This window comes from Leucoraja erinacea, chromosome 11, assembly GCF_028641065.1.
Source record: "Leucoraja erinacea ecotype New England chromosome 11, Leri_hhj_1, whole genome shotgun sequence".
NCBI lineage: Eukaryota > Metazoa > Chordata > Chondrichthyes > Rajiformes > Rajidae > Leucoraja > Leucoraja erinaceus.
Genome location: NC_073387.1, coordinates 14,801,596 through 14,828,035, shown reverse-complemented (window position 1 = coordinate 14,828,035; position 26,440 = coordinate 14,801,596). Strand labels below are relative to the sequence as shown.

The 26,440-nt window shown below is 41.6% G+C and overlaps 1 protein-coding gene across 1 annotated transcript in view; it reads left to right on the top strand.

Moving 5' to 3' along the window:
- The first annotated feature begins 8,800 nt into the window (after positions 1-8,800).
- Positions 8,801-26,440, top strand: part of rad50 (RAD50 homolog, double strand break repair protein) — a 147,461-nt gene continuing 129,821 nt past the window's right edge. Inside the window, exons 1-3 of the mRNA XM_055642696.1 lie at positions 8,801-8,951; positions 25,164-25,335; positions 26,237-26,320. Coding sequence (XP_055498671.1) covers positions 25,207-25,335; positions 26,237-26,320 — 213 coding nt within the window. The 5' untranslated portion in view covers positions 8,801-8,951; positions 25,164-25,206. The remainder of the gene's footprint in view (positions 8,952-25,163; positions 25,336-26,236; positions 26,321-26,440) is intronic.

Below are 26,440 nucleotides of genomic sequence, written 5' to 3'. Positions count from 1 at the left end.
ATGGATGGACAAAGACTAGACACAAAAGAATGTCAGATAATATATAAAAATAGTTTGTCGGATCCCTAAATCTTGAGTGCAATAATTCTTTTTGTAAATTAATTTTATGACAACTGCTTTTTCCACTCCCTCCACAAATCTGATCCTCACACACATAACATAGTCCGTATGCTGCTCCCCGAAACAACTACAAAGTACATTTCCTTTCCAGCTTGCCTTAAATATATTTAAATCATTCAAAGTGCTATCATGTCAGTATTTAATTACTCCAGGATATGATTTACAATTAAGCTTGATAACAGAAAATACAAGGAATTAGTAGATGAGAGAGCATGATTGTTCTCCCAAGAGTCAAAGACCTTACAACAAATTTGACAGATCAGTTTAATACTTCAAAATGTTTTCAGATTCAACGGTTCTTTATTGAATCAAGTAAAATTGTTTTCAGGGAATCAGAGCTTAATAATCCAAGGCCATTGATTTAAGGGATTAGATAAAAGAACACTGAAAAAATAAAAATCTGAGAATACATGAAAGGAAACATATCTATGCATTGAATGGTCAGAATTTGGAATGTACTGCCTGAAAGGGTGATGGAGTTTGATCCAATTTGAGATTTCAAAAGTACCATAAATAAATAATCAAAGGAGAAGAATAACCTCATGGGTATTGGGAACGGAATGGATAAGTGGTTCTAAGTAAGTAGCTCTTCAAATGAACTAATACAGATGGACTCAACAGGTCGAAGGTCTCCTTCAGTGTGGTACTTGCCCATAATTCTTCATACCATCAACAAACGGTGATTCCCTCACATTGTTTGCTTCCCAAAAACATTAATATGACACTGCCTTCCTCCTCTTTTGAGTAATGACAATTAATGCTTCCATACGATACGAAATAACTTTATTTATCCTAGGAGGGAAATTGATCTGCCAATAACATAAAAACACTAAATACACAAAACACAAAAAATACATGAAATTAAAGTGAGGAGTCGAAATGCTTGGGAGATATGCAGATTGGGAGGGGGGGGGGGAACAAAAGCGGAGGGAGTTGTACAGTTTGATAGCCACAGGGAAAAAGGATTTCTCGCATTGGTGGAACCAGTCTGTTGCTGAAGGTACTCCATGTGGTATTATCCATGTGTGTATTGTGCTTACAGTTCCTGTTATTTTGCTACAAGTAAGAACTTCATTGTTCCATTGTTGGTACATATGATAATTAAACATGTGTAGGAAGGAACTGTTGATATTGGTTTAAACTGAAGGCAGACACAAAAAGCTGGAGTAACTCAGCGGTCAGACAGCATCTGGGGAGAAAAGGAATAGGTGACCCGAAACGTCTCCTTTTCCTTTTCCCGAAAGATGCTGTGTGACCCGTTGAGTTACTCCAGCATTTTGTGCCTATTGACAATTAACCATTCTTGACCCTCTTGATTCTGTTGACATTTGACAGAAGACCATGGTTGTGATAGTTCTTTGACAGAGCTAACCAAACATTCTTATCTCTGGCTTTTCTTTGTAAGCCAACAAGAGAAATTCGTAACTTTAGCTACTTTCCCTTCAAGAGCTGATATGAATTTGGTTTCCCATATTTCTTTGGTAAAGCAATTTTCATATTAAAAACTATCAATCTGGGAAATTTACTCAAATGAAGGATTTCTTGTGTCTGATTTGCTGATAAAAAATGTCATTTATCTTGAATTTCTTTATCAGAACCCTTCTTAATCTAGAATACCCTTTTCAGTTCTCCTGTTTAGATTTTTAATTTCTATTTGCCAGTCATGCCAATAAGGGTGGCATGGTGGTGCTGTGGAGTTGCTGCCTTACAGCACCAGAGACCCGGGTTCAATCCTGAATATGGGTGCTTTCTGAATAGAGTTTGTACGTCTCCCCCTGATCGCATGAATTTTCTCTGGGTGCTCCCGTATCCTCCCATATTCCAAAGGCATACAGATTTGCTGGTTAGTTGGCTTTGGTAAAAATTGTAAATTGCCTCTAGTGTGTGTAGGATAGTGTTTGTGTGCGGTGATCACTGGTCTGTGCAGACTTGGTGGGCTGAAGGGCTTGTTTCTGCGTTGCATCTTTAAATTAAACTAAACAAAACTAAACTGAACTAAACTGAGTTTACGAAATGTGTAGGAAGGAACTGCAGGTTCTGGTTTAAACCGAAGATAGACACAAAACACTGGAGTAGCTTAGCAGGACAGGTGGCATCTCTGGAAGAATGAAAGGGTGACATTTCAGGTCGAGACCGTTCTTCAGAGTTTAGAAGTATTTGCTGACATTTAATTTTCACACATTTTTCATTATTTTCCGGTGATGACAATTAAATTGAAAAGGTGTATGTGACTAAAGATTAGAAAGAATCATGAGAAAAATATAGCTAGACATAAAGTTAGTCATAAGTGTGATTATCACAGACTTTTGTCTGTATGTTATGAGGTGGCAAAGGAATTAGGAAAAAATAATGGAAATTCATAGATGGTTCAGTTTCGCTATACAAACACAATAAACCCAATAAAACAATTCAGAACAATAAAACTTGCAAGAGAACAATTTCCAAAATTATTCTTACTATAAGAAAATCCTTCAATTTTTATGGTACATTTTGAATTGTGAAATGATCGGAACGATTCTTCAACAAAAGCTTGTACTCCAACCAAATATAATCCAGGACAAGGTAAGGCAAAAACGCGTTTAATCCCCGCCCCCCCTCAAACGCGCCGAAATCGCGCACACGGCCAGTGGCAGAATTGCAGTGCCGCTGAAGGTAAGTATTGTAACATACCTACTTAATCAAAATTAGTTCTTGCTATGGATTTTCATCCCATGATCCTCTGTACTTCAATGATCCTAAGGGTTCTGTCTGCCTGTATACTTTCTACTGACATTTGATCACACTGTACCTCTAAACTAAACTAAACTAAACTGAGTACCTTTCCTACTTACTGCACTTATTCTTGTGCCTTCTGCTACCAAGATGCTCAGTTCCAGAATTCCTTCCTTAAAAATTTCCAATTTTCCATACACGTTCTTTTAAACTTCTCCCTAAACCCTTTATTATTGATCAGGCTTTTAGTCAACTGCTCTTTATTCTCTTTATGCAACATTTTTTGGGGTGAAATTACATATATCAAGCACCTTCTATTATATTGTTGGGAAAATAACTAACAGCATTAATGACGTTCAGGTCCCTTCATACCAAGTAATTATTATCCTCCAAATGATCATGTGGCAGCTCACTAACTGCATAATCTATAGCTCTGTCAGTAAGCAAGCAACTAACATGTGGTTCCTAACCACCATTCTAAAAATACAACAGGGACATTAGACAATGCAGGCCACAACAACACATAATTACAGTCATGAGGTCATAAGGTACAGAAGCAGAATTAGGCCATTCGGCCAGTCAAATCTACTCTGCCATTCAATCATGGCTGATCTATCCCTCCCTCCAAACCCCATTCTCCTGCCTTTTCTCCATAACCTCTGACACCAGTACTAATCAACAATCTATCTATCTCTGCGTTAAAAATAATCACTGACTTGGCCTCCACAGTCTTCGGTGGCAAAGAATTCCACAGATTCACCACCCTCTGACAAGATAAATTTCTCCTCATGAGAACACTTGCGTTCTATGCACCAAAGCCTGCCGGAGTTCCTGGTTGCTAACCATTTCAACTCGCCTTCCCATTCCCATACCAATCTTTCTGTCTTTGGCCTGCTCCATTGACAAAATAGGCCACATGCAACATTGGGGAACAGCATCTCATATTCCATTGAATTCTCCAATTTCAGGTAATATCCCTCTCCCATCTTCCCTGTCCGAAATAGGAGGTGTGCCAGGCATGGTGTTTGCATGGCATGCTTCTCCTTCAGTCACACCAGCATAATCAAGGACATGTCTCATCACGACATTCACTCTCTTCTCCCGTCAGGCAAGAGATAAAGAAGTGTGAAAATGCATACCTCCAGATTCAGGGACATTTTCTTCCCAGCTGTTATCAAGCCTTTGAACATTCCTATCAACAACTAGAGATCAGTCCTGACCTACCATCTAACTCATTGGAGACCCTCTGACTATCTTTAATCAGACTTTACTGGACTTTACTTTATCTTGCACTAAACGTTATTCCCTCAATCCTGTATCAGTACACTGTGGACAGCTCAAATGCAATCATGTATAGTCTTTTCACTGACTGGATAGCATGCAACAAAAAAGCCTTTCACTGTATCTCGTTAACCATGCCAATAAACTAAACTAACAAACTAATTTCCTGGTTAGCACTTCCTGTGATGGAGCTTGGCATAGAGCATCTGGTTTCGGGCTTGCCTGCATAGTCAACCAAGCCGAACAAACAATTTGTTAAAGGAAATTAGGAGCATGAGCAGAATCTGTGGGGGGAAAAGGAATTGTCGATGTTTTGGGTTGAAGGCTGCGTCAGGACCTGATCAGAGTCCCAATGCAGGGTTTCGAACTGCAACTTGGACATTTCTTTTCACCCACAACAAATGGCTTCTCAACCCATTGAGATCCTTCAGCAGATTGCTGGTTGCTCCAGATTCCAGCATCTGCAATCAATTGTATCTCCAAGCCCAATGAGTGGAAGTATAAGCTATCAGGAGACCAGCGGCTAATAACATTCATTTAATAATCAGTATTCTCTCAGCTGGCTATGACCTCTGTGAGATGAATATTTCAATCACTAGAGCTAAAATTAATGTTGCCTGTAATATTAATTTAAACAATATAATATGACCGGGGCATTAGTCTAATTGACATAAACTATGATTAGAACAACTATTTATCTCCAGGGTTTTCTGGAATTGCTTAAGTATTAAGTTCTTAAATATGTAGCTGCTAAGTACGTTTTGTGATACAATCTCTTGTTGTTTATGTACATTGTACATGCAAAATGAACTCCAACAAAGTTACCTGGATTCAAATCTCATATTCATTTTACCCAGAAGGCAAACATCTCAGATGTAAGAGTAACTAGTATAAACCAAAACTGCTCAACTGGTATCTGATAGGAGTGAGACACATGGATCGGAATCAAAATAAAAGTGACTCCAACCCAGCGATTTACGAACCAACATTTGAAGGGAGGATGGTCGACATCTTCGAGTTCCCAGGCATCCATATCACCGGCAACCTAGGAAGACAAAGAGTGCTGGAGTAGCTCAGCGGGTCAGGCAGCATTTCCGGAGAACCTGGATAAGCGACATTTCGGGTCTGGTACTCTTCTACAGACTACAAACCTAACCTGATCCCTTCACACAGGTGCAGTGATCAAGCAAGCACATCAACCTATTTACTTTATTTGGCGTCTGAGAAGATTGGGCATGTTCATGAGAATCTTCTCAAACGTCTATAGAATGCACTATAGAAAATATTCTGTCAAGATGCACCTCAGCCTAGTATGGCAACTGCTCTGTTCTTGACTGCCTGAACCTGCAAAAAGTGGTGAAGGCAGCCCATTCCATCACAAGCTTGATTTCCTTCTAGTCAGTACATCTTCATGGTGCGTTACATCAAGAAGGCTTGAAGTATCATCAAGGGCTGTCATGATGGACATTCCCTTTTCTCTATTTTACCTTCTGGAGAAGAAGTTGGAATGCTCAAATAGAACAGCTTTAAGAAATGACTTAAGAACAGCTTCTACTTCACTGCTGTCCGACTGCTGAACCAATCATCTCTTTCATCCTCCATCCTTGGAGGCACTGCCACGTACTCTTAACAATCTCATTCAGTTATCCTGCTATTGCACTTTAACGTACTTTTGCATTACTTTGATATTGCACTGTGATCTTGCACCATTCTGCTATTTTGTATCTTTTTCTTTATTGTGTAGGAAGGAACTGCAGATGCTGGGTTAAACCGAAGGTAGACACAAAGTGCTAGAGTAACTCAGCGGGACTGGCAGCATCTCTGGAGAGAAGGAATGGGTAACGTTTCGGGTCGAGACCATTCTTCAGAAACATCGTTCTCTTTATTGTTGCGTTTATCATTACTGTATTCTCTGTGAGCTCCATTGAAACATGGAATTTCATTGCATCCTTGTGTATATGACAATAAACCAAGCTAAATCTGAGTGAATAGCACCCAAATCCCTCTGATCCAATACCTATTTTGGAACAATATATTTTACTTTTTATGGTCGCTCCTCATGCTTCCCACCAAAATACATCAGCCGACAATTCTCCGCATTTAACATCATCTGCTATGTATTTTGCTTGGCTATATCCTGATCCAATATATCAATAATACCAATATTATTATCTTCACAATATAATGTGACCTGAACACAATCATAAGGATAACTTCCCTCACAATTTTGCAAAAAGTTTGGAAATTAAAGATCACATTGCCTAATCCAAGGAAATATTTCTTTGTTGCCTTTGATTTGAAAATGACGTTTTAATTTATATCAGATTTCTTGGTTGTGCTTTCCTGTTGGCCGTTGATTTCCTATATGTATGGTATTTTTTATCTTCACCACTATTAAACGACGACATGACTATTTGATTCACTTATATAATGTGGGCATGTTTGGCAAGGATGGCATATTTTATTCATCTCCAGACCCTTGAGATGATGGAGATGAGTTAATTTGTCGGGTGATTATATGTAATCTACACTGCTAAGCTTAGTCACATGTCATGTAAAGTGATAAAATCTTTCCCTAAAAGTTATGAAAATAATCTTCTTCACAACTGCTATATAACTGACAATACAGCAGCTTCATGTTCATCACTATAATACTAGCTTTAAGTTTCAAATGTATTCACTTTAATTTAAATTCTCCACTTGCCTCGCTGGGATGCGAATTCATGTCACTGGGACAAAAAGCTAAGATTGTCGATGTTAAAAAGTGGTAGAGTGGTATTAGAATGAAGCTTCAAGATTGTTGTGACTGGTGAACTAAGTCACCCAGAGACCCAGAAAAGTTGTAGAAGTTGTAGAACATAGAACATAGATTCTTAAGGGGTTGGACAGGCTAGATGCAGGAAGATTGTTCCCGATGTTAGGGAAGTCCAGGACAAGGGGTCACAGCTTAAGGATAAGGGGGAAATCGTTTAAAACCGAGATGAGAAGAACTTTTTTCACACAGAGAGTGGTGAATCTCTGGAACTCTCTGCCACAGAGGGTAGATGAAGCCAGTTCATTGGCTATATTTAAGAGGGAGTTAGATGTGGCCCTTGTGGCTATGGGGATCAGGGGGTATGGAGAGAAGGCAGGTACGGGATACTGAGTTGGATGATCAGCCATGATCATATTGAATGGCGGTGCAGGCTCGAAGGGCCGAATGGCCTACTCCTGCACCTAATTTCTATGTTTCTATGTTTCTAAAGCTATACTGGTCTTTGACATTTCCGCCCTGGGAGAAACATTTTGACTGTCTACCCTTATTAATGCATCTCAGGATTTTAGATAATTGGGTCATGTCTCCTCAGCCTCCGATACGCCAGAGAAAGCAATACAAATTTGTCCAACCTCTGCTTCTAGGCAGAATTCTGGTAAACCTCTTCTATACCATCTCCAATGGCACCACACCCTTCCTGTAATGGGCTGACCAGAACTGCACATTATACTCTAACTGTGGCTTAACCAAAGTCATATAAAGTACTGGATTCTTATGCCTAATGCCCTAATTGATGAAAGTAAGTATACCATGTTTTCTTGACCACTCAATTTGTGTTGCCACTTTCAGGAAGATATGGACCTGGACCCCAAGATCCATCTGTCATTAATCTACTCAAGTCTTAGAGAGACTCAGTGGGTTAGACAGCATCTCAGGAGAAATGGAATTGGTGACTTTTTGGGTCGAGAACCGAGTACATAGTCTGAAGAAGGTTCTCGACCCGAAAAGTCACCAATTCCATTGGTGCCTTCCATTGGAGCCTTCTTCAGACTACATAGTCTGAAGAAGGCTCTCAACGCGAAAGATCATCTATTTCACTTCTTTTGAGAAAATTATATGTATACATATGCATATATTATATATATATATATATATATATATATATATATATATATATATGTACAAGCTGTACCCGAAACATCACCTATCCATGTTTTCCAGAGATGCTGCCTGATCTGCTGAGTTACACCAGCATTTTGTATATTTTCCCTCATATATACACACATATATATATTGCATGTGTATATATGTGTATATAATAATATTTAAATATATTAAATATTAAATATTAAATAATGTAGCTAATACCAGACTAAAAACCTATTTTGAACTTCTTCACGCCATGATTAGATGATAAAATAAATGCCCTCAAAGTAAACTCGCCTGAGAACTGGAACAATCTCGGGCAACTTGAATTTGAAGGCATTTCTTAATGCATAATAGTTTTATGAGTTTAGTTTATTGTCACATGTACAATGAAAAGCTTTTATTGCGTGCTAACCAGTCAGCAGAAAGACAATCGAGCCAGTGTATAGATTAGATACATGATAAGGGAATAACGTTTAGTGCACGGTACAGCCAGACAGGTCCGATCAAGGATAGTCCGAGAGTCATCAACGAGGTAGATTGTATTTCAGCACTGAGCTCTGGTTGTGGAAGGATGATTCATTGGTCTGATAACAGCTGGGAAGAAACTGTCAGTGATGGTCATTTATATCCAAACCTGCATTTATATAAGATTTCTAAACCGATTAATTAACAAAAAATTATTGAAACAATAAAAGCTACTGAGCCACAGTGAAGTGTATGGGACAACGGCTGCAGCAACCTTGACGAGAAAAGACAAAGCTGGCGGGTCCCTGGATTACACTTTGATTGACAGATTGGAGGTCCCGCCCTCTTTCCCGGGTCTGTGGAGCCGACAGCGCATGCGCGGGGAGGACATGTGTATCAGTTGGGCGCCAGCGTTCCATCCCAGGAAGTGCTGATGTTTCAGGGCTGACGTTTGCGTCTCATTACCTGTGTAAGTTGGAGCCTTTCCTTTCCCCACCTCCTAATATATTTCACACAACGTATCGCCACTCCGTTTTATTATCCACCCTACCCCAGGTTCTGATTATATTCCTTTAACCGCTACCATTCCGCTTTTAGCAGGGAATGCACCATTTATACCCAGGGCCTCATGTTTCTCCAGTTGTCAAAATGTTTTGTTATTTTCACTTGTAATTGTACGAAATGACCGAAATTCGCCAAGAACCACCACCCCACCTCACCCCCTCCCTCCTTCACAATAAAACAAACCGTCTGTATTTGTGCCTCGGGCATGCAATGACTTCCTGCATGCATTTAAGGACATTTTCTAAGTTTGAAATTGACTAGAACTTGTTGGTAGTTGATCAGACCACAGCCTGGTTGTTTTAAAGAGAAGCTCCCATGTATTCGGTGTTGGAAGGGCCGGTTTTAAGGGTAACAACCAAAGATCTTATAGCAAATATAGGATCTTTGGTAACAACGGTTCTGCAGGGACTCACATTTTGGGCTCCGTAGAGCAGTACGCGCGAAAAGTTTGTGCAGTCACGTGGTTATAAATATCAAAGGAAGTGAGGGAGGAACTGAATATAAATTCTATCTGTGGTGTGGGGGAGGACCACCAAGCAAAAATAAAATGCCCAAAGGGGGATGTCCCCTCTATCTGTCTGTCTGTAAACTAGCGTGTTGGAAAAACTAGCTGCAATGGAAGAGGATGTGTTGGCTGTAATGTACCCACGTTTATTGGAATCTGTGGATCATAATCATAGTAATCATATGTTTTAAAATTAATCTTTTAATCAATTAATTAATATTAATTTATTGCTTATTAACCTGAAGAAGGGCCACAACCCGTAACGTCGCCAATTCCTTCTCACCTGCTGAGTTTCTTAGACTTAGACTCCTTTATTGTCATTCAGACCTTTCGGCATTTTGTGTCTACCTTCAATTTCACCAGCATCTACAGGGCTCTCGATTAACTTTTTTTCCCTGTTGCCAGCCGGGCAACCTTAGCAGCTTTTTAGGTTGCCAAATGACAGTGTAGGTGGTCATTTAAGACGGCTTGCATGACGCGTGCGATAATGTGCTCGGACGAAGTGCGTAGTTACCAGTCGGAATTATACTCAATGAAGCATTCGCATATTATTTCTGCTTCAAATAAAGTCACAAACTAAACATATTCACCAATCAAGACATGATATATCCCACAATGACATGCAGCAACATTATAATACTGTATCTCAACTCTTTTTACACATTGCAATTAATGCAATTTCTATTAGTTCTTTCCACTTCCAAACAAAAATGTGGTTGGATTATTCACCGTATGATCAACCTGTGTCAATAAATCCTGGACCATGGTAACATATATGCGTACGTATAGTTGTGAATGTTGCTCATGAAATAACTACAGAACTGATACTCCAGATTAAGAGCATTGATTTGCCGTTAAAATTAATTCTGAAATGCGGCGGTTTCACAGCAGTGGGGTCATGACCCATGACCTGTGCTGTTGCTACGCTACTCTAAATGGAGTACACGCGTTGAACTGCAGGTAAGCACTTACCATTGTTTCCAGCGTAGCGGGCCCGTTAAAACCCGCCGAAATTGTCAATTTTTGCGCTATAAATAATTATGGAAATCAGGATAAGCGTGTGAGACATTTAGCCTACTTCAGAATTCCATAAGTGAGGAGAAATGACGGTAGATAGAAGTGAGAGATGAAGGGACAACAACAGACAGAGTGCTTAGCGAACATTGGCCGTTTGCTCACTGCATTTCATCAACTAAGGCATTATTTGTGTTTTTTCTTGATTCCATTGGCATCTAAAAAGTTTTAGAAGTGATAAATCTGGCTGTAAATTTTTTTAATCGCCCATGGTTCTCAAGTGGGTTTTTACATACAAAATGAAAACGCACCTGAAGAAAATTTTACAGCCAGATTTATCACTTCTGAGACTTTTAAGATATCAAAGGAATCAAGAAAAAACACAAATAATGCCTTAGTTGAAGAAATGCAGTGAGCAAACGCGATAATTCCCAATATTTTCAATTCCGATATGTGCGCCAAGCACTTCAGCTGCTGTTCTCCCTTCAGCTCTCGCTTCTCTTTACCTTCATTTCGCTTCACTTTTGGAATTCTAAAGTTGGGTACATGTCTCTCACAGTTACCCCGACCCACAACTTTTTTCAGCGCAAAAATTCAACATTTTGGCGGTTTTTAACAGGTAGGAAAGTACGCGTTTCTTGCATTAATAACATATACCGGAAGTTACGGATGTCCTCCAGATGGATTGAGCGGTTCCGTGCGTCAAGCCCTATGTCCCAGTGACCTTACGTGCAACCCCCCTATAACGTGTCAACGGCAGCAGTGACAATCAAACACTGCGGTTTTAATGTTTCACGTGTTCACAATTTATGGATTAAAACAAATAATAACATTGGTGAATTAAAACACAATTGATTGCATTCCGTTATAAAACACAGTCAATGTTCGCATAGTCAATGAGCGAACCCGTTCCAGGACAATATGGTCAGGAACGGGTGTGTGTGTGTGTGTGAATCAGTGCGGGGTGGATACATGGCGGGGCGGGGAGGTGGAGGGCGGGGGTTAGAAGGCAGTCGGTGCAGAATGGATGGATTGAGGCAGGTGAATTAGTATGTGTTGGTTTGAGTAGGTAAAATTGTGAGGGGAGAGCACGGGGGATGTCAGTGGTGTTGAATGGGGGGGTTCAGTACGGGATGGATGGGGTAGACAAAAGTGCTGGAGAAACTCAGCGGGTGAGGCGGCATCTATGTAGCAATGTTACAAAATTTTGAGATTTAAAAAATCAAGTTGCAATTTATCCCATCAGATAAAGCATAACAATAAGTTTAATTTGACACCTAATTCACTTTCATATCTCAAGTAATAAAAAAGTTATGGCCATTTTCGTACTCGGAAATTAGCATCTTGTTCCCTATTGATTTTCTATGGACATAACAAAAAAGCTGTGATCGAGGACAGTCAAAACCCCATAACCTTCTTAAAAATTAAGAGAACTGAATGAAATTTTCAGTTATCATAGATTGAACCATTCTGAAACAAATATAAAATAATCTTACTTGGAGGACCTGAAATTAAAGCATATAATTAGTTAGTTACCCAATTGTAGCTAATTTCAAACTTCAATTACTAGACCTAAACATCTATCAATTTTTTAATAAATGATTAACATTTTTAAATAGCCTAAGTGTCCAAATAATATTCACAAATAATTCACAATAAAACATGATTTTTAAATCTCATTTACATCAATTTATAGGCCAAATGGAAGGAATTTAGTGTTCAATTGCTGTAAATTAAAGTCAATTTAAATCGGCTTTCTAGTGGGTTCCTGTGAACGCGCTGGTTTAGAACGTTCACATTGCGCTGGATTTGTGCCCTCAAATGCCCAGAAAAATACTGCGGGATATAAAGAGCCCAAAATGAACTATTCGCTATAGAAAACTTTATATACAGGGTTCTTAAGAAGCCCCTTTTAATGTAAAAATAAGGTACATACCTTTAATTGTTTGCTTTATAAAACCCTGGGGCTGCGAGAGGTTGCGGGTTGAGAGAGTGATTTTTAAACTACTATAACTATTATACAAGGCCATAAAAAACTAATAATACCTTTTGCGACGGGGTCTTCCAGCGATTTTCCGTTAATGATTTACTAGGCTGAACATTTTCGATTGCAACAGCCTAGTAAAAATCGCGTTTTAAACCCGCCCCCTCTAAACAGCGCCAGAATTGCGCACACGGGGTGGGGCAGATACTCAGACACGATTCAGGTAGGTTTTGTAACATACCTAATCTATGGAGCGAAGGAAATAGGCAACGTTTCGGGTCGAGACCCTTCTTCAGACTGTTCCCCCCATTCTTCTTGAATGGGAGGATCAGTACAGGTTGGATGGGGGGGAGGGAGATCAGCGCAGGATGAATGGGGGGGGGGGGGGGGTCAGTACAGTGTGGATCGGAGGGTCTGCAGGATGAATGGGAGATCACTACAGTATGAATGAGGGGAAGGTGCAGGGTAAATGGAGGGTGGGTCAGTACGGGATGAATGCGTGGATTAGTACGGGATGGATGGGGGAGCACAGGGGATGTCAGACTGCAAACCCACTAACAGTGCTTTAAAAACACCCTCCCGCATGCCGAGGCCCCTCCCTCCCTCCTCCCTGCCTCGGCGGGCGGGGGGGGGTATGTTTTTAAAGCGCCGTTAGCGGGTTTGCAAGCAGTGGCCGCTATCAGGGCGGGCGGGGTGCGAGAGAAGGAGGGAACGGAGCCACTGTCGCGGCCGCTGCTGCCGCTGTTCAGGGCCCGTCATTAGCTCCTACCCTTCCTCACCCCGTACCTAGTATCTTTCCCACACAATACAGCCGTCACCGCCGATACAAAACGTCGCGTTCCGTTTCTCCAGAGATGCTGCCTGACCCGCGGAGTTACTCCAGTTTTTTGTGTCTATCTTCGGTACAAACCAGTATCTGATTGCCAAGCCGGGCAAAATGACTCGGTGTTTAGGTTGCCCGGCGGCGCTTTGAGTGGTCAATGGCACCCGGGCAACCACTAATTTCGAGCCCTGATTCTGCAGATCTTTCTTAATAATCATAATCATACTGTATTAGCCAAGTATGTTTTGCAACATATGAGGAATTTGATTTGCCATACAGTCATACCAAGAAAAAGCAACAAAACACACAAAATATATTTTAACATGAACATACACCACAGTGAGGCCTCCACATTCCTCACTATGATGGAAGACGAAAATAAAGTTCAATCTCTTCCTTTCTTTATTCTCCCGCTGTCGGAGTCCTCGAGCCTACCGTTGACGGGGTGATCTTGGCTCCCTTAGCCGGCGGTTGGGGCGATCAGGCTCATGCATTGGGGTACCCCCGCGCCGGGTGATCTGACCCCGGGTCGAGCCTGGTCGAAACTTTCTGCATCATTTGGAGCTTCCCGACATCGGTCTTTACCCAAAACTGCGAGCTCCTCGATGGTGATATCCACAGGCCGCTGTTGATCCCAGACAAGGGATTGCAGGCTCCGATGGGGGGGCTCAAAGTCAGTCCCGAGCAAGGGCCGCCAGCTCCATGATGTTAGGCCACAGAGCGGCCGGAGATACGATCCGAAAAAACAATCGCATCTCCGAAAAGGTAAGAGATTGCAAAAAAGTTTCCCCTGACCACCCCTGACATAAACAAACCAGAGAACATTAACACAATCTTTTAAAATACACAAAAAATAAAAAATAAAAAACGAAAAGGCAGACAGACTGTTGTCGAGACTGCCGTCGCTGACGGCGCCACCCGGTGGATGTTTCCCCTAGTGGAGTTCACAGAATTTCATGGTTGCCCATTTCAGATGAGGAATAGGAATTTCTTCTCTTTTGAATTCTCTCCTCCAAGGAGTTGTGCGATGAATTCATTCATCGCACAACTCCGGGGCACTGGGAACGCCGACTGCAACTTCGCTGAGCTGCGGCTGCAGAGCGTCCAGCCGCGGGCGGGCGGCACTGGATTTCAACACCGCGGGGCCTGGTGTCCGAGTTCGCCAGTGTCAGAGGTCCGGCCAGCGCGGCCTGAGAACTTTGGACATTGCAGTCTTCAGGGAGGAAGCGGCCGCTTCAGTCCAGGCCGCTGAAGAATGTTCACCCGACGCCGATGATCCAGCTTCGCGGCAGATGGCCTGAGAACATCGAGTTGGCTGAGGAGGCCACATATAGACCCCGACCTCGGGTGGACTATGAGGGGGAGAACTGGATATTTTTAGTGCCTTCCCTCACAGTGAATTCTGCTGTGGGGGGACGTTTCATGTTGATTTCTATAGTGTACTGTTCTGTGTCTTTTTTCCCTTTTTTGTTTTGTATGGATTTATTGACATTTGATCTGTTCAATTAATTTAATTAATCTCTGTAAAGCACTTTGGTTCAAATACTGGTTTTGTTGAAAAGTGCTATATAAATAAAGATTATTATTATTATTATTATTATTATAATGCATTGCAAGCAAAGGAAAAAATTAAAGCGGGTGAATGCCGTAAATTTGAAATAAAACATTAAATGCTCAGCTCTCAGCAGGTCAGGTAATATCTGGAATATTCATCTTGTTGGGTCGATTGGCCTAATTCTGCTCCAAGAGTCATTGGTATGGCCTAGAGAATGGAATGCGCGGAGGCGGCGGAGAGTGTCTGAGGTGTCTTGAACATAGGTGGGAAGGGATTTAACCAAGGGGGATACGATGGAGTCAAGGTATGTGGAGATGAGTTCGGTGGGGCACGAACAGGCAGAGACAATGGGTCTACCGGGACAGTCAGGTTTGTGGATTTTGGGGAGAAGGTAAAAACGGGCAGTGCGGGGGCTGGGGAACGATGAGGTTGGAGGCTCGGTCGGGCAGGGCGTGGGAGTTGATGAAGTCGGTGATGGTGCTAGAGATGGTGTCCTGGTGCTCGTCAGTGGGGTCATGGTCCAGGGGTAAGTAGGAGGAGGTGTCCGAGAGTTTGCGCGTGGTCTCAGCTTTGTAGAGATCGAGGCGCCTGACTACCACGGCACCTCCCTTGTCGGCTGGTTTGATAACCCAATCTGGGTTGTTGCGGAGTGATTCGATGGCAGTGCGTTCAGGGGGGGGAGATTGTAGTGAGACAGGGGAGTGGAGAAGTTGAGGCGGTTGACGTCGCAATGGCAGTTTTGGATAAAGAGTTCCAAAGCCGGGAGGATATATATCATGTCTTGATTGGTGAATATGTCTAGTTTGTGACTTTATTTGAAGCAGAAATAATATGTGAATGCTTCATTGAGCATAATTCTGACTGGTGACTATGCACTTCGTCCGAGCACATTATCGCATGCGTCATGCAAGCCATCTTAAATGAACACCTAAACTGTAATTTGGCAACCTAAAAAGCTGCCACGGTTGCCCGGCTGGCACCAGGGAAAAAAAGTTAAGTGGGAACCCTGTTAGCCCAAAGTATTTGACATCCACTAAGTACTTCTTTGCCGCACTGTCCTTGAAATAACTTTAGACCCACACGGTACCTTTAAAGGTACCAAAATGGGAAATAAGTAAGGGATGGTATTAATCTTGCTAAGAAAACTCACATTTTTTGTATAAAAATTAAAAATTACTGGATGGATATTTTTTAAATAATCTCTGTAGTTGTTAATATCCAACTGGATCCCGATCCTAAATTAATAATATTGGGCATATCAGACCAATATCTAAAACTTACAAGAAACCAAAGAAATTTCCTTGATTACAGTATAATAATTGGGGGAAAAATTAATATTAACATTTTTGAAAAACCCAGCAACCCCCACAATCAAGATGTGGATTATGGAGATGTCGGAGACTTTACATTTGGAAAAAAATAGATTTGTCTTAATTGACAAACCAGAAATATTTACTAGAATATGGTCTCCATTTATAGATTATTTGAAGGATTGGACCGGCGCGGAGGCCGGACTGAAACCTGAATCCAGGATTGGATGAATAGTTATGTTCTCTGACCTACGGACCTATCTCCTAAGTTGTATTATTGATAGTTTATTCTACTTTTCTAATTTCTTTCTTTCCTTCTTTTTCCTATCTATAAATAAATAAATTATTAGAGGCAATGTTAATATGTAACCGATAAAGGAGGATCCCAGCTACTTTGGTAACTGGGTCCCTGGAATCCTGGATATTTAATATGTAACCGTTAAACAAAGTTTATATTGGTTTGTACTATGATATGCAGATGCCTCTAATAAAAAAAATATTTATAAAAAAAAAAACCTCACATTTTGGCAAGGAATATATTTAAAAATGGTAGAAGCATTAAATGAAACTCTTAGGTCTGTTTAAATGCAGTTTGGTAAGACAGGAAATTATTGCATGAATAGTACTCATTTACAACGTCAGCAGGAGTTTATGTTTCTAGGGGACAAACCAAGTTTAACTGCTGGAGACGCTATTGTACATTTTAATGAACATTTTACATGTGGTGACAAGGGTCTTGTGGCTACTGTTGTGGGGAGAAGGTAGGAGAATGGGGTTGGGAGGGAGAGATAGATCAGCCATGATTGAATGGTGGAGTAGACTTGATGGGCCGAATAGCCTAATTCTGCTCCTTGAAACCATGAAACTACCCTTCCCATTCCCTTTCCCTCTTGAGCCTACTCCATTGCCAGAATCTCCGCCTTAAAAATATCCAATGAATTTGACTCCACGACTGTCTTTGACAATGAAATCCACAGATTCACCACCCTGCAAGTAAAGAAATTTCTCCTCATCTCCTTTCTAAAGGTACGTCCTTTTATTCTGAGGCTACGGTCTCTTAGACTGTCCCCTCAAGTGGAAACAACCTCTCCACATTCACTATATCCAGGCGTTTCACTATTCTGTACTTTTCAATGAGGGGTCCCCTCACCCTTCTAAAGTTCAGTACAGGCCCAGTACCTTCAAACGCTCGTCATATGTTAACCCAATCATTTCTGGGATCATTCTCGTAAACCCTCATTATCAATGTGCTGCTCAGAAGAATAACAACAGAATTCTGCATTCCCCCACAAAACATTCAGATCTGCAACCAACTCAGGGTGGGAAAGTGTAAACTAGTTGCCACATTGCCTGGTCAGCAGCAGAAATGTAATGGCCTTCAAAATTGCTTGAGTTCACTTAGTTTTATTTCTTAGCAAGGAAATGGCTCTGGCGAACGCAAGGGAACCTTTGAGCTCGATTATAATTCCTCCAGCATCGGGAACCCTTGGGTTTACCCCTGGTGCAACAAAACGGCATCCTACATGTGGATATGTGGATAAATGTGAGGTTATCCATTTTGGTGGCAAAAACAGGAAAGCAGACTATTATCTAAATGGTGGCCGATTGGGAAAGGGGGAGATGCAGCGAGACCTGGGTGTCATGGTACACCAGTCATTGAAGGTAGGCATGCAGGTGCAGCAGGCAGTAAAGAAAGCGAATGGTATGTTAGCTTTCATTGCAAAAGGATTTGAGTATAGGAGCAGAGAGGTTCTACTGCAGTTGTACAGGGTCTTGGTGAGACCACACCTGGAGTATTGCGTACAGTTTTGGTCTCCAAATCTGAGGAAGGACATTATTGCCATAGAGGGAGTGCAGAGACGGTTCGCCAGACTGATTCCTGGGATGTCAGGACTGTCTTATGAAGAAAGACTGGATAGACTTGGTTTATACTCTCTAGAATTTAGAAGATTGAGAGGGAATCTTATAGAAACTTACAAAATTCTTAAGGGGTTGGACAGGCTAGATGCAGGAAGATTGTTCCCGATGTTAGTGAAGTCCAGGACAAGGGGTCACAGCTTAAAGATAAAGGGGAAATCCTTTAAAACCGAGATGAGAAGAACTTTTTTTTCACACAGAGAGTGGTGAATCTCTGGAACTCTCTGCCACAGAGGGTAGTTGAGGCCAGTTCATTGGCTATATTTAAGAGGGAGTTAGATGTGGCCCTTGTGGCTAAGGGGATCAGGGGGTATGGAGAGAAGGCAGGTACGGGATACTGAGTTGGATGATCAGCCATGATCATATTGAATGGCGGTGCAGGCTCGAAGGGCCGAATGGCCTACTCCTGCACCTAATTTCTATGTTTCTATGTGATAACCTCAGCACAATGTGTTGCAATGACTTATTTCACAGCCGTGCACGGGGCATTTTCACGTTTTGCCCCGGCGACACACTTTCCCCAACTAACTCAGTCACAGAGAGCAGCATTTTAACTATTGTGAGATCTGAAAATTTCCCCTCCTCAAACACAACAGCTCAATTCTTCAGTGTAAACTCACTGCATAGCTTGAAACGGAATTCCAAGAATTAAGTTATTTATTTAGTAACTGAGTTAGTTGGTGGAGGGAGAAGAGGACATTAAACTTCATTGCATATCAAAATGTTAAGAATTTAAGTGTAAAGAGAATGTGGAAATTGAGGATAGGTTTAGAAACTTCAATACAAGATGGATAGTAGGAACTTAAAACTGACATAGTAGCACCTTCCAAATGCCGAAGCATTGTCACTCAGTATCATTCAGATGCAATCTGTTGTTATACATATTTAACTGCTATACAAGGGTAAAAAGCCTATGACATCCCAGACATCAAATGATATTTAGAATTGAATACAGAAAAAGGGAAACAACTGGCAGTATGGAAAGCTGAAGACAGGGAAGGACGTCAAGTGTGTAAAAAGTGTTGAGAGATGCTCAGAAGGGCAGAGAGGGGCACAAAATGTCACTGGCAGACAAGATCAAAATAAATTCCAAGATGTTATAGAGGCATAATAAGGACAAACAAATAACCAGGGAATTAGTAGGACTAGTCAGAGACCATGGAGGTAATCTAACTATGTAGCCAGAAGGTAGAAACAAGGAACTGCAGAGGCTCGTTGAGGAAAATAAAAGATACAAAGTGCTGGATTAACTCAGCGGGTCAGACCGCATCGCTGGAGAACAAGGATAGGTGATGTTTCAGGTTGGGACCCTTTAGACGTCTATACCAGTGGGTGGTGAGTATTGGAATGCACTGCTGGAGAGAGTGATGGAAGAAAGCTAGAAGGTATAGGAAAGGTCTAAAGTGAATACTTTTCATTGGTATTCTCAAAGAAACGGACTTTGTGGTTGAAGAATTCAGGGGGAGGTTGAGAAGATGAAATTCATAAGATCATAAGTGAAAGGAGTAGAATTAGGCCATTTGGCCCATTGTATAGCAAGTTCCCATAAATATATAGACGAGACATTCTTGATGGTGGATAGATTCCCCAGAGCCAGGCGCGGTTTATCCTATGGTGCTATGTAAGATTGCTGGGGCTCTGACTGATATGTTTACATCTGCACCGGTCATAAGTGTAGTATCAGAAGACAGGAGTATGGCTAATCTGCCCCCCCCCCCCCCCCCCCCCCCCCCCAATTTTCAAGAAGGGCTCCAGTGAAATGTCTTGAAATTACAGACCCAATAACCTAGCATTGGTCGTAGACTTGGAAACAACTCTGAGGGCCAGGATTAATGATCACTTGGAAAGGCACATGAGATGGCGCTATGGGTTTGTCGAGCGCAGATCTTGCCGGACCCATCTAATGGCATTTAAATGGATAATAAAGTGTACTGATGAGGGCAGTGTAATCGATGTGAGTGGTTTACATAGACTTGGACAAGGTCTGACGGAACACTGATCCAAGATGTTAGGGCCCATGAGATTCGAGGCAAATTGGCTAATTGGATTGAGAATTGCCTTGACAATAGTACAGACAAGTTAATGATAGAGGGTTGTTTTTGCGATTGAATGCGTTCCACAGGGATCAATGCTAGAATGCTATTGTATGCACAATTTGGACATGGATGTACAGTACCCTCCATAATGTTTGGGACCCATCATTTTAGTATAGTATACAAACTATACAGATTACAAACAGATTAGTATACAAACTTAAAGCACAAGGCATTGGGGGTTCAGTATTGATGTGGATAGAGAACTGGCTGGACAGGAAGCAAAGAGTAGGAGTAAACGGGTCCTTTTCACAATGGCAGGCAGTGACTAGTGGGGGTACCGCAAGGCTCAGTGCTGGGACCCCAGCTATTTACAATATATATTAATGATCTGGATGAGGGAATTGAAGGCAATATCTCCAAGTTTGCGGATGACACTAAGCTGGGGGGCAGTGTTAGTTGCGAGGAGGATGCTAGGAGACTGCAAGGTGACTTGGATAGGCTGGGTGAGTGGGCAAATGTTTGGCAGATGCAGTATAATGTGGATAAATGTGAGGTTATCCATTTTGGTGGCAAAAACAGGAAAGCAGACTATTATCTAAATGGTGGCCGATTGGGAAAGGGGGAGATGCAGAGAGACCTGGGTGTCATGGTACACCAGTCATTGAAGGTAAGCATGCAGGTGCAGCAGGCAGTAAAAAAAAGCGAATGGTATGTTAGCTTTCATTGCAAAAGGATTTGAGTATAGGAGCAGGGGGGTTCTACTGCAGTTGTACAGGGTCTTGGTGAGACCACACCTGGAGTATTGTGTACAGTTTTGGTCTCCAAATCTGAGGAAGGACATTATTGCCATAGAGGGAGTGCAGAGACGATTCACCAGACTGATTCCTGGGATGTCAGGACTGTCTTATGAAGAAAGACTGGATAGACTTGGTTTATACTCTCTAGAATTTAGTAGATTGAGAGGGGATCTTATAGAAACTTACAAAATTCTTAAGGGGTTGGACAGGCTAGATGCAGGAAGATTGTTCCCGATGTTAGGGAAGTCCAGGACAAGGGGTCACAGCTTAAGGATAATGTGAGGTTCAAATGACAAATAAAGGTATTGTATTGTATTGTATTGTATAAGGGGGGAATCCTTTAAAACCGAGATGAGAAGAACTTTTTTCACACAGAGAGTGGTGAATCTCTGGAACTCTCTGCCACAGAGGGTAGTTGAGGCCAGTTCATTGGCTATATTTAAGAGGGAGTTAGATGTGGCCCTTGTGGCTAAGGGGATCAGGGGGTATGGAGAGAAGGCAGGTACGGGATACTGAGTTGGATGATCAGCCATGATCATATTGAATGGCGGTGCAGGCTCGAAGGGCCGAATGGCCTACTCCTGCACCTAATTTCTATGTTTCTATTCATTTATTTGCCTCTGTCACTCCACAATTTGAGACTTGTAATAGAAAAAAAATCATATGTGATTAAAAGGCACATTGTCATATTTTATTGAAGGGTATTGTTATTCATTTTGGTTTGATGGCACGATCAGCAAGATCACAGATGACACTAAGATTGGTGAAGCTGTGAACAGGGTGAGGCTAGTCTTAGGCCACAGTTGCATCTACATGCTGGTGAAATTGAGAAATGGCAGATAGTGTTTAATCCTGATGAATGTGAGGTGACTCATTTTGGGAGTACTGATGAGGCCAGAACATATACCATGAATGGCAGGGTCCAAGGGAGCGGTTAGGAACAGAGGGGCCCTGGTGCACAACATGGGAAGCAGGTCGTCGGTCCAAGCTGTCCACACAAGTTTGAATATCTTTGAAGTGGATAGTGTGGGTAGATAATGTGGTTAAGAGGGCATGTGGAAGACTGACCTATATTAGTTAGGGCTGTGAATACAAGAGCAACAAGATTCTACTCCAACTTTATAAAGCATTGGTCTGATCTCAGCTCGAGGTCTGCGTGCAGTTCTTGAACAGCACGCTGCAGAAAAGATGTGATAGCTCTAGAGAGAGTGCAGTGGAAATTCATGGGGCATTGCCTTGAATGGAACCTTAATTATGAGATGTTCTCATGATCTTTTGAATCACCTTTGCATTAAAGACTAAAGGCAAGTGCTGGAAACCAGCCCTCTGTACGGTATGGACGCGATGGGCCAAATGTCCTGGTGCCATGCTGCATGACTCTATAAATGAATCGTTGCATTTGAAAAAGGTGCAACTGGGAATCTTCAGAACACTGAAAATAAGCAAAAAAGAACGAGGCCTAAAAAGGCCACTGTTCCCAGCATTCCTGTTAAGATATTAATCCAAAAGCAATTCATACGCACAGGTAGTTCATATTTACAATAAAATTAGCATTTTCTGTCATGAAAATGAACCGAATAAAGATTTGTAATAAATTCTTGAAAAAATAAAATTGGAAATAGAGGCTTTAAATACCAAATTTTTCAGATGAGAAAACTACAAAGTATAGTTATTAACAGGATTAGTGTTAGTATTCGAGATACAGAGCGGAAACAGGCCCTCGGCCCACCGACTGCACCGGCCAGCGATCCCTCCACATTAACACTGTCCTACACACACTAGGGCCAAATGTACATTCATACCAAGCCAATTAACCTACAAACCTGTACGTCTTTGGAGTGTGGGAGAAAACCAAAAAGCCACGCAGGTCATGGGGGGAACGTACAAATATTGCTGACGATCTAGCCCGTGACTCCATTCAGCAAAATCATACAATACACAGGCTTGGGATGACAAATAATGGTCACGATCCCACTTGACAAGTTTCAGATAATAACCAACTCAAACAACGAAAAGTCTTCAACTCTCCCTGACATGTAACTGTCAAAGTCCCCATCAGCGTTAATCAGGGGTGTGTGTGTGTCAAAGTAACTAAATTGGGATTATCTATTCTCAATTTTAGATTAAAATTTCCAGGATTTTAATGGCAAATGCTGTTTTGGACTACTGATTGTGTGGGGGGGGGGGGGGGGGGGGGGCTGATGGGCCACATGGCCTAATTCTGCTCTGATGCTTTATGAACTTATGGTAGAATAAAATAGCAATCATCGTAAACATAAACAATCTTGGCATTTTAGAATGTGAAGAAGTTAACAGAAAATGTTTTCATAGTGAAGGAGAGTTTGGATTATTATGCAGTACAGCTGACGAGGAGGTGATTTAGTTTGAGCATAAAGAAAGATCCTGACTCAAAATGTTGCCTGCTCATTCCCTCCAGAGATGCTGCCTGACCTGAGTTCATCCAGCGTTTTATTTTTTACTCAGGCTATTTAGTCCATATGCCCGGCTCATCTTATTGAAAGAGCTGTCCAATCTATCCTACTACTATTTCCTAAGAAATGCATATTTGTTCGCTTGAGCTATTTAATTCCATTTTGAACATTATTGTTGAATCTGTTTCCAAGTCATGGATGCTGAGCAATGTGATCCTTGTTTTGTCAGCGACCTTAAGCTTGTGTCTTTGAATTGTTGACTCTTCTGACACTGGAAGGAGTTATTACTTTACTGTTTGAACAACTCTGTCAAATCTCTCATGACTTTTAAAGGGCTGATAAAATATTTATTTCAATTTTTTTAGAGACTTTTGGAGACAGAGTGTGGAAACAGGCCACCTTTGGACCACCGAGTCTGTGCCACTGACAGTCTGAAGAAGGATATCGACCCAAAATGTCACCAATTACTTCCCACAAGAGAAACTGCCTGTCCCGCTGAGTTACTCCAGTATTTTGTGTCTATCTTCGGTGTAAACCAGCATTTGCAGTTCCTTCCTACAACCTCTTAATCCTTCTGTTCATACAATTAGAAATAAGGGGTAATAGACTTTGCTGTGGCTTCAGTATTGACGTTCAGGCAGTGCCGACTTAGAGCACTGGAGAATGCTTTATTTGCAAAACTCACCAAGTTTGTTGAAAGGGCCCATTAACCCTGCATCGCCATTGTCCTCTCCCAGACCAATATGCCTAGTGTTCTGGCCTAGTTGTATTGAATTGTGTTGCATACCAGACTGATTCCTGGGATGTCAGGACTGTCTTGTGAAGAAAGACTGGATAGACTTGGTTTATACTCTCTAGAATTTAGGATATTGAGAGGGGATCTTATAGAAACTTACAAAATTCTTAGGGGGTTGGACAGGCTAGATGCAGGAAGATTGTTCCTGATGTTGGGGAAGTCCAGGACAAGGGGTCACAGCTTAAGGATAAGGGGGAAATCCTTTAAAACCGAGATGAGAAGAACTTTTTTCACACAGAGAATGGTGAATCTCTGGAACTCTCTGCCACAGAGGGCAGTTGAGGCCAGTTCATTGGCTATATTTAAGAGGGAGTTGGATGCGGCCCTTGTGGCTAAGGGGATCAGGGGGTATGGAGAGAAGGCAGGTACGGGATACTGAGTTATATGATCAGCCATGATCATATTGAATGGCGGTGCAGGCTCGAAGGGCCGAATGGCCTACTCCTGCACCTAATTTCTATGTTTCTATGTAATCAGCTACATGGGACATATCTCACCATTAATATACCCAACACTTGACTCCTGAAGTACATACTTCATTGTGAACTCTGCCATGAAAAATGAGTATCAGGCAGTCAGAGGAAAAGATTCAATGAAGTATTCAAAGTCCATGAATAAGTGCAGCATCCCAGGTGATTCTTATGGAGAAGGAAGTTTCAGGATGATATTGAGGACTTGAGGCCATGCATAGGGAGCAGAACGAGATCCTGTGTAGACTGTGAAAGAAGTGGACTGTGAAAGACTGTACTCTACCACCCTGCCTGCCCTGTCAGCCAGCACGTACCCATCTGCACAGGAAACTACAGTTCACACATTGTCCTCATTAGACACCTCAGAAGTCTGAAGAATGCGTGCTTTGACATAACACCATTTGATGGTAAAAAATGAACGTGGGCTGAGAATTGAGATTTCAAAACATAGTTAACTGAAAATTATTTCTCCTTCTAGGTTTATTAGATTGAAAGCAATTAAAGATTGAAGAACTGCGAAGATGTCCAAAATTGAGAAAATGAGCATTCTGGGTGTGAGGAGTTTTGGGATAGATGACAAGAATAAACAAATTATCACCTTCAACACTCCGTTGACCGTTCTGGTGGGACCGAATGGTGCAGGTAAAACGGTGAGTTCTGTATTTGGAATCCTAGCAATTTAAACTACTCAAAATAACTGACAGCGACCAGATAAACCAACCAAAGAGGGAGATCGGGGTACGTGCTATCTTAACGTTTAAGAAACATTTGGACAGGTACATGGATATTACAGGTTCCAAAGGTTCATCGGATAATTGACCCTGTAAATTGCCCCTAGTGTGTACATGAGGGTTAAATCACATGGGAGGAAGAGAGCTGATGGGAATATGGGAAAGATAGTGGCAGAATGGTAGGGCAGAGGAATCTAAGAGTTATAGGTACATAGTTCTCTGAAAGTGGTGTCACTAGTAGATAAGGTGGTCAAGAAGATTTTTCCTTCATTGACCTTTTTCGAGCCCTGCCATTCACTGTGAAGGTCCTGCCCTGGTTTGACTTTCCAATATGCAACATCTCACACTTATCTGTATTGAACTCCATTAGCCATTCGCTGGCAGACTAGCCCAGCTGATCAAGATCTTACTGTGATGTTTGATAACCATCTTCGATAACCCTCTACGATACCAACTGCTTTTGTGTCATCTGCAAACTTGCTAGTAATGTATTTTATATTCTCATCTAAATCATTGATAAAAACCACAAAAAGCAATGGGCCCAGCACCAATCCCCTGAGACGCACCACCAGTCACAGGCCTCCAGCCCGAGAAACAACTTTGCACCACCACCTTCTGCTGCTTTCCATGAAGCCTTTCCTGTTTCCATTGGCGAGCTTTTCGTGGATCCCATGCAATCTAACCTTCAAGAGGATAAGCCTACGATTGGAACATTAACTAATTTATTAAGTGTTCTTGGAGTTTTTGAACCATTTTCATGATATAGAATTTAATGTGATAATCAATTTTATTTTATTTATATTCAATCTTTGTGTTGCAGACTATAATTGAGTGCTTAAAGTACATTTGTACAGGTGACTTTCCTCCTGGAACCAAAGGACAAACATTTGTGCATGATCCAAAGGTAGGGCAGATTTATCAAGTTGCACATTATATTTGTGACCAAAATGGTTGTTTCAAATTGTCCAGTGGCAATTTCAAACGGTCTTATTCTGACGCATGCTGTTGTGTGCTTACAAGATTT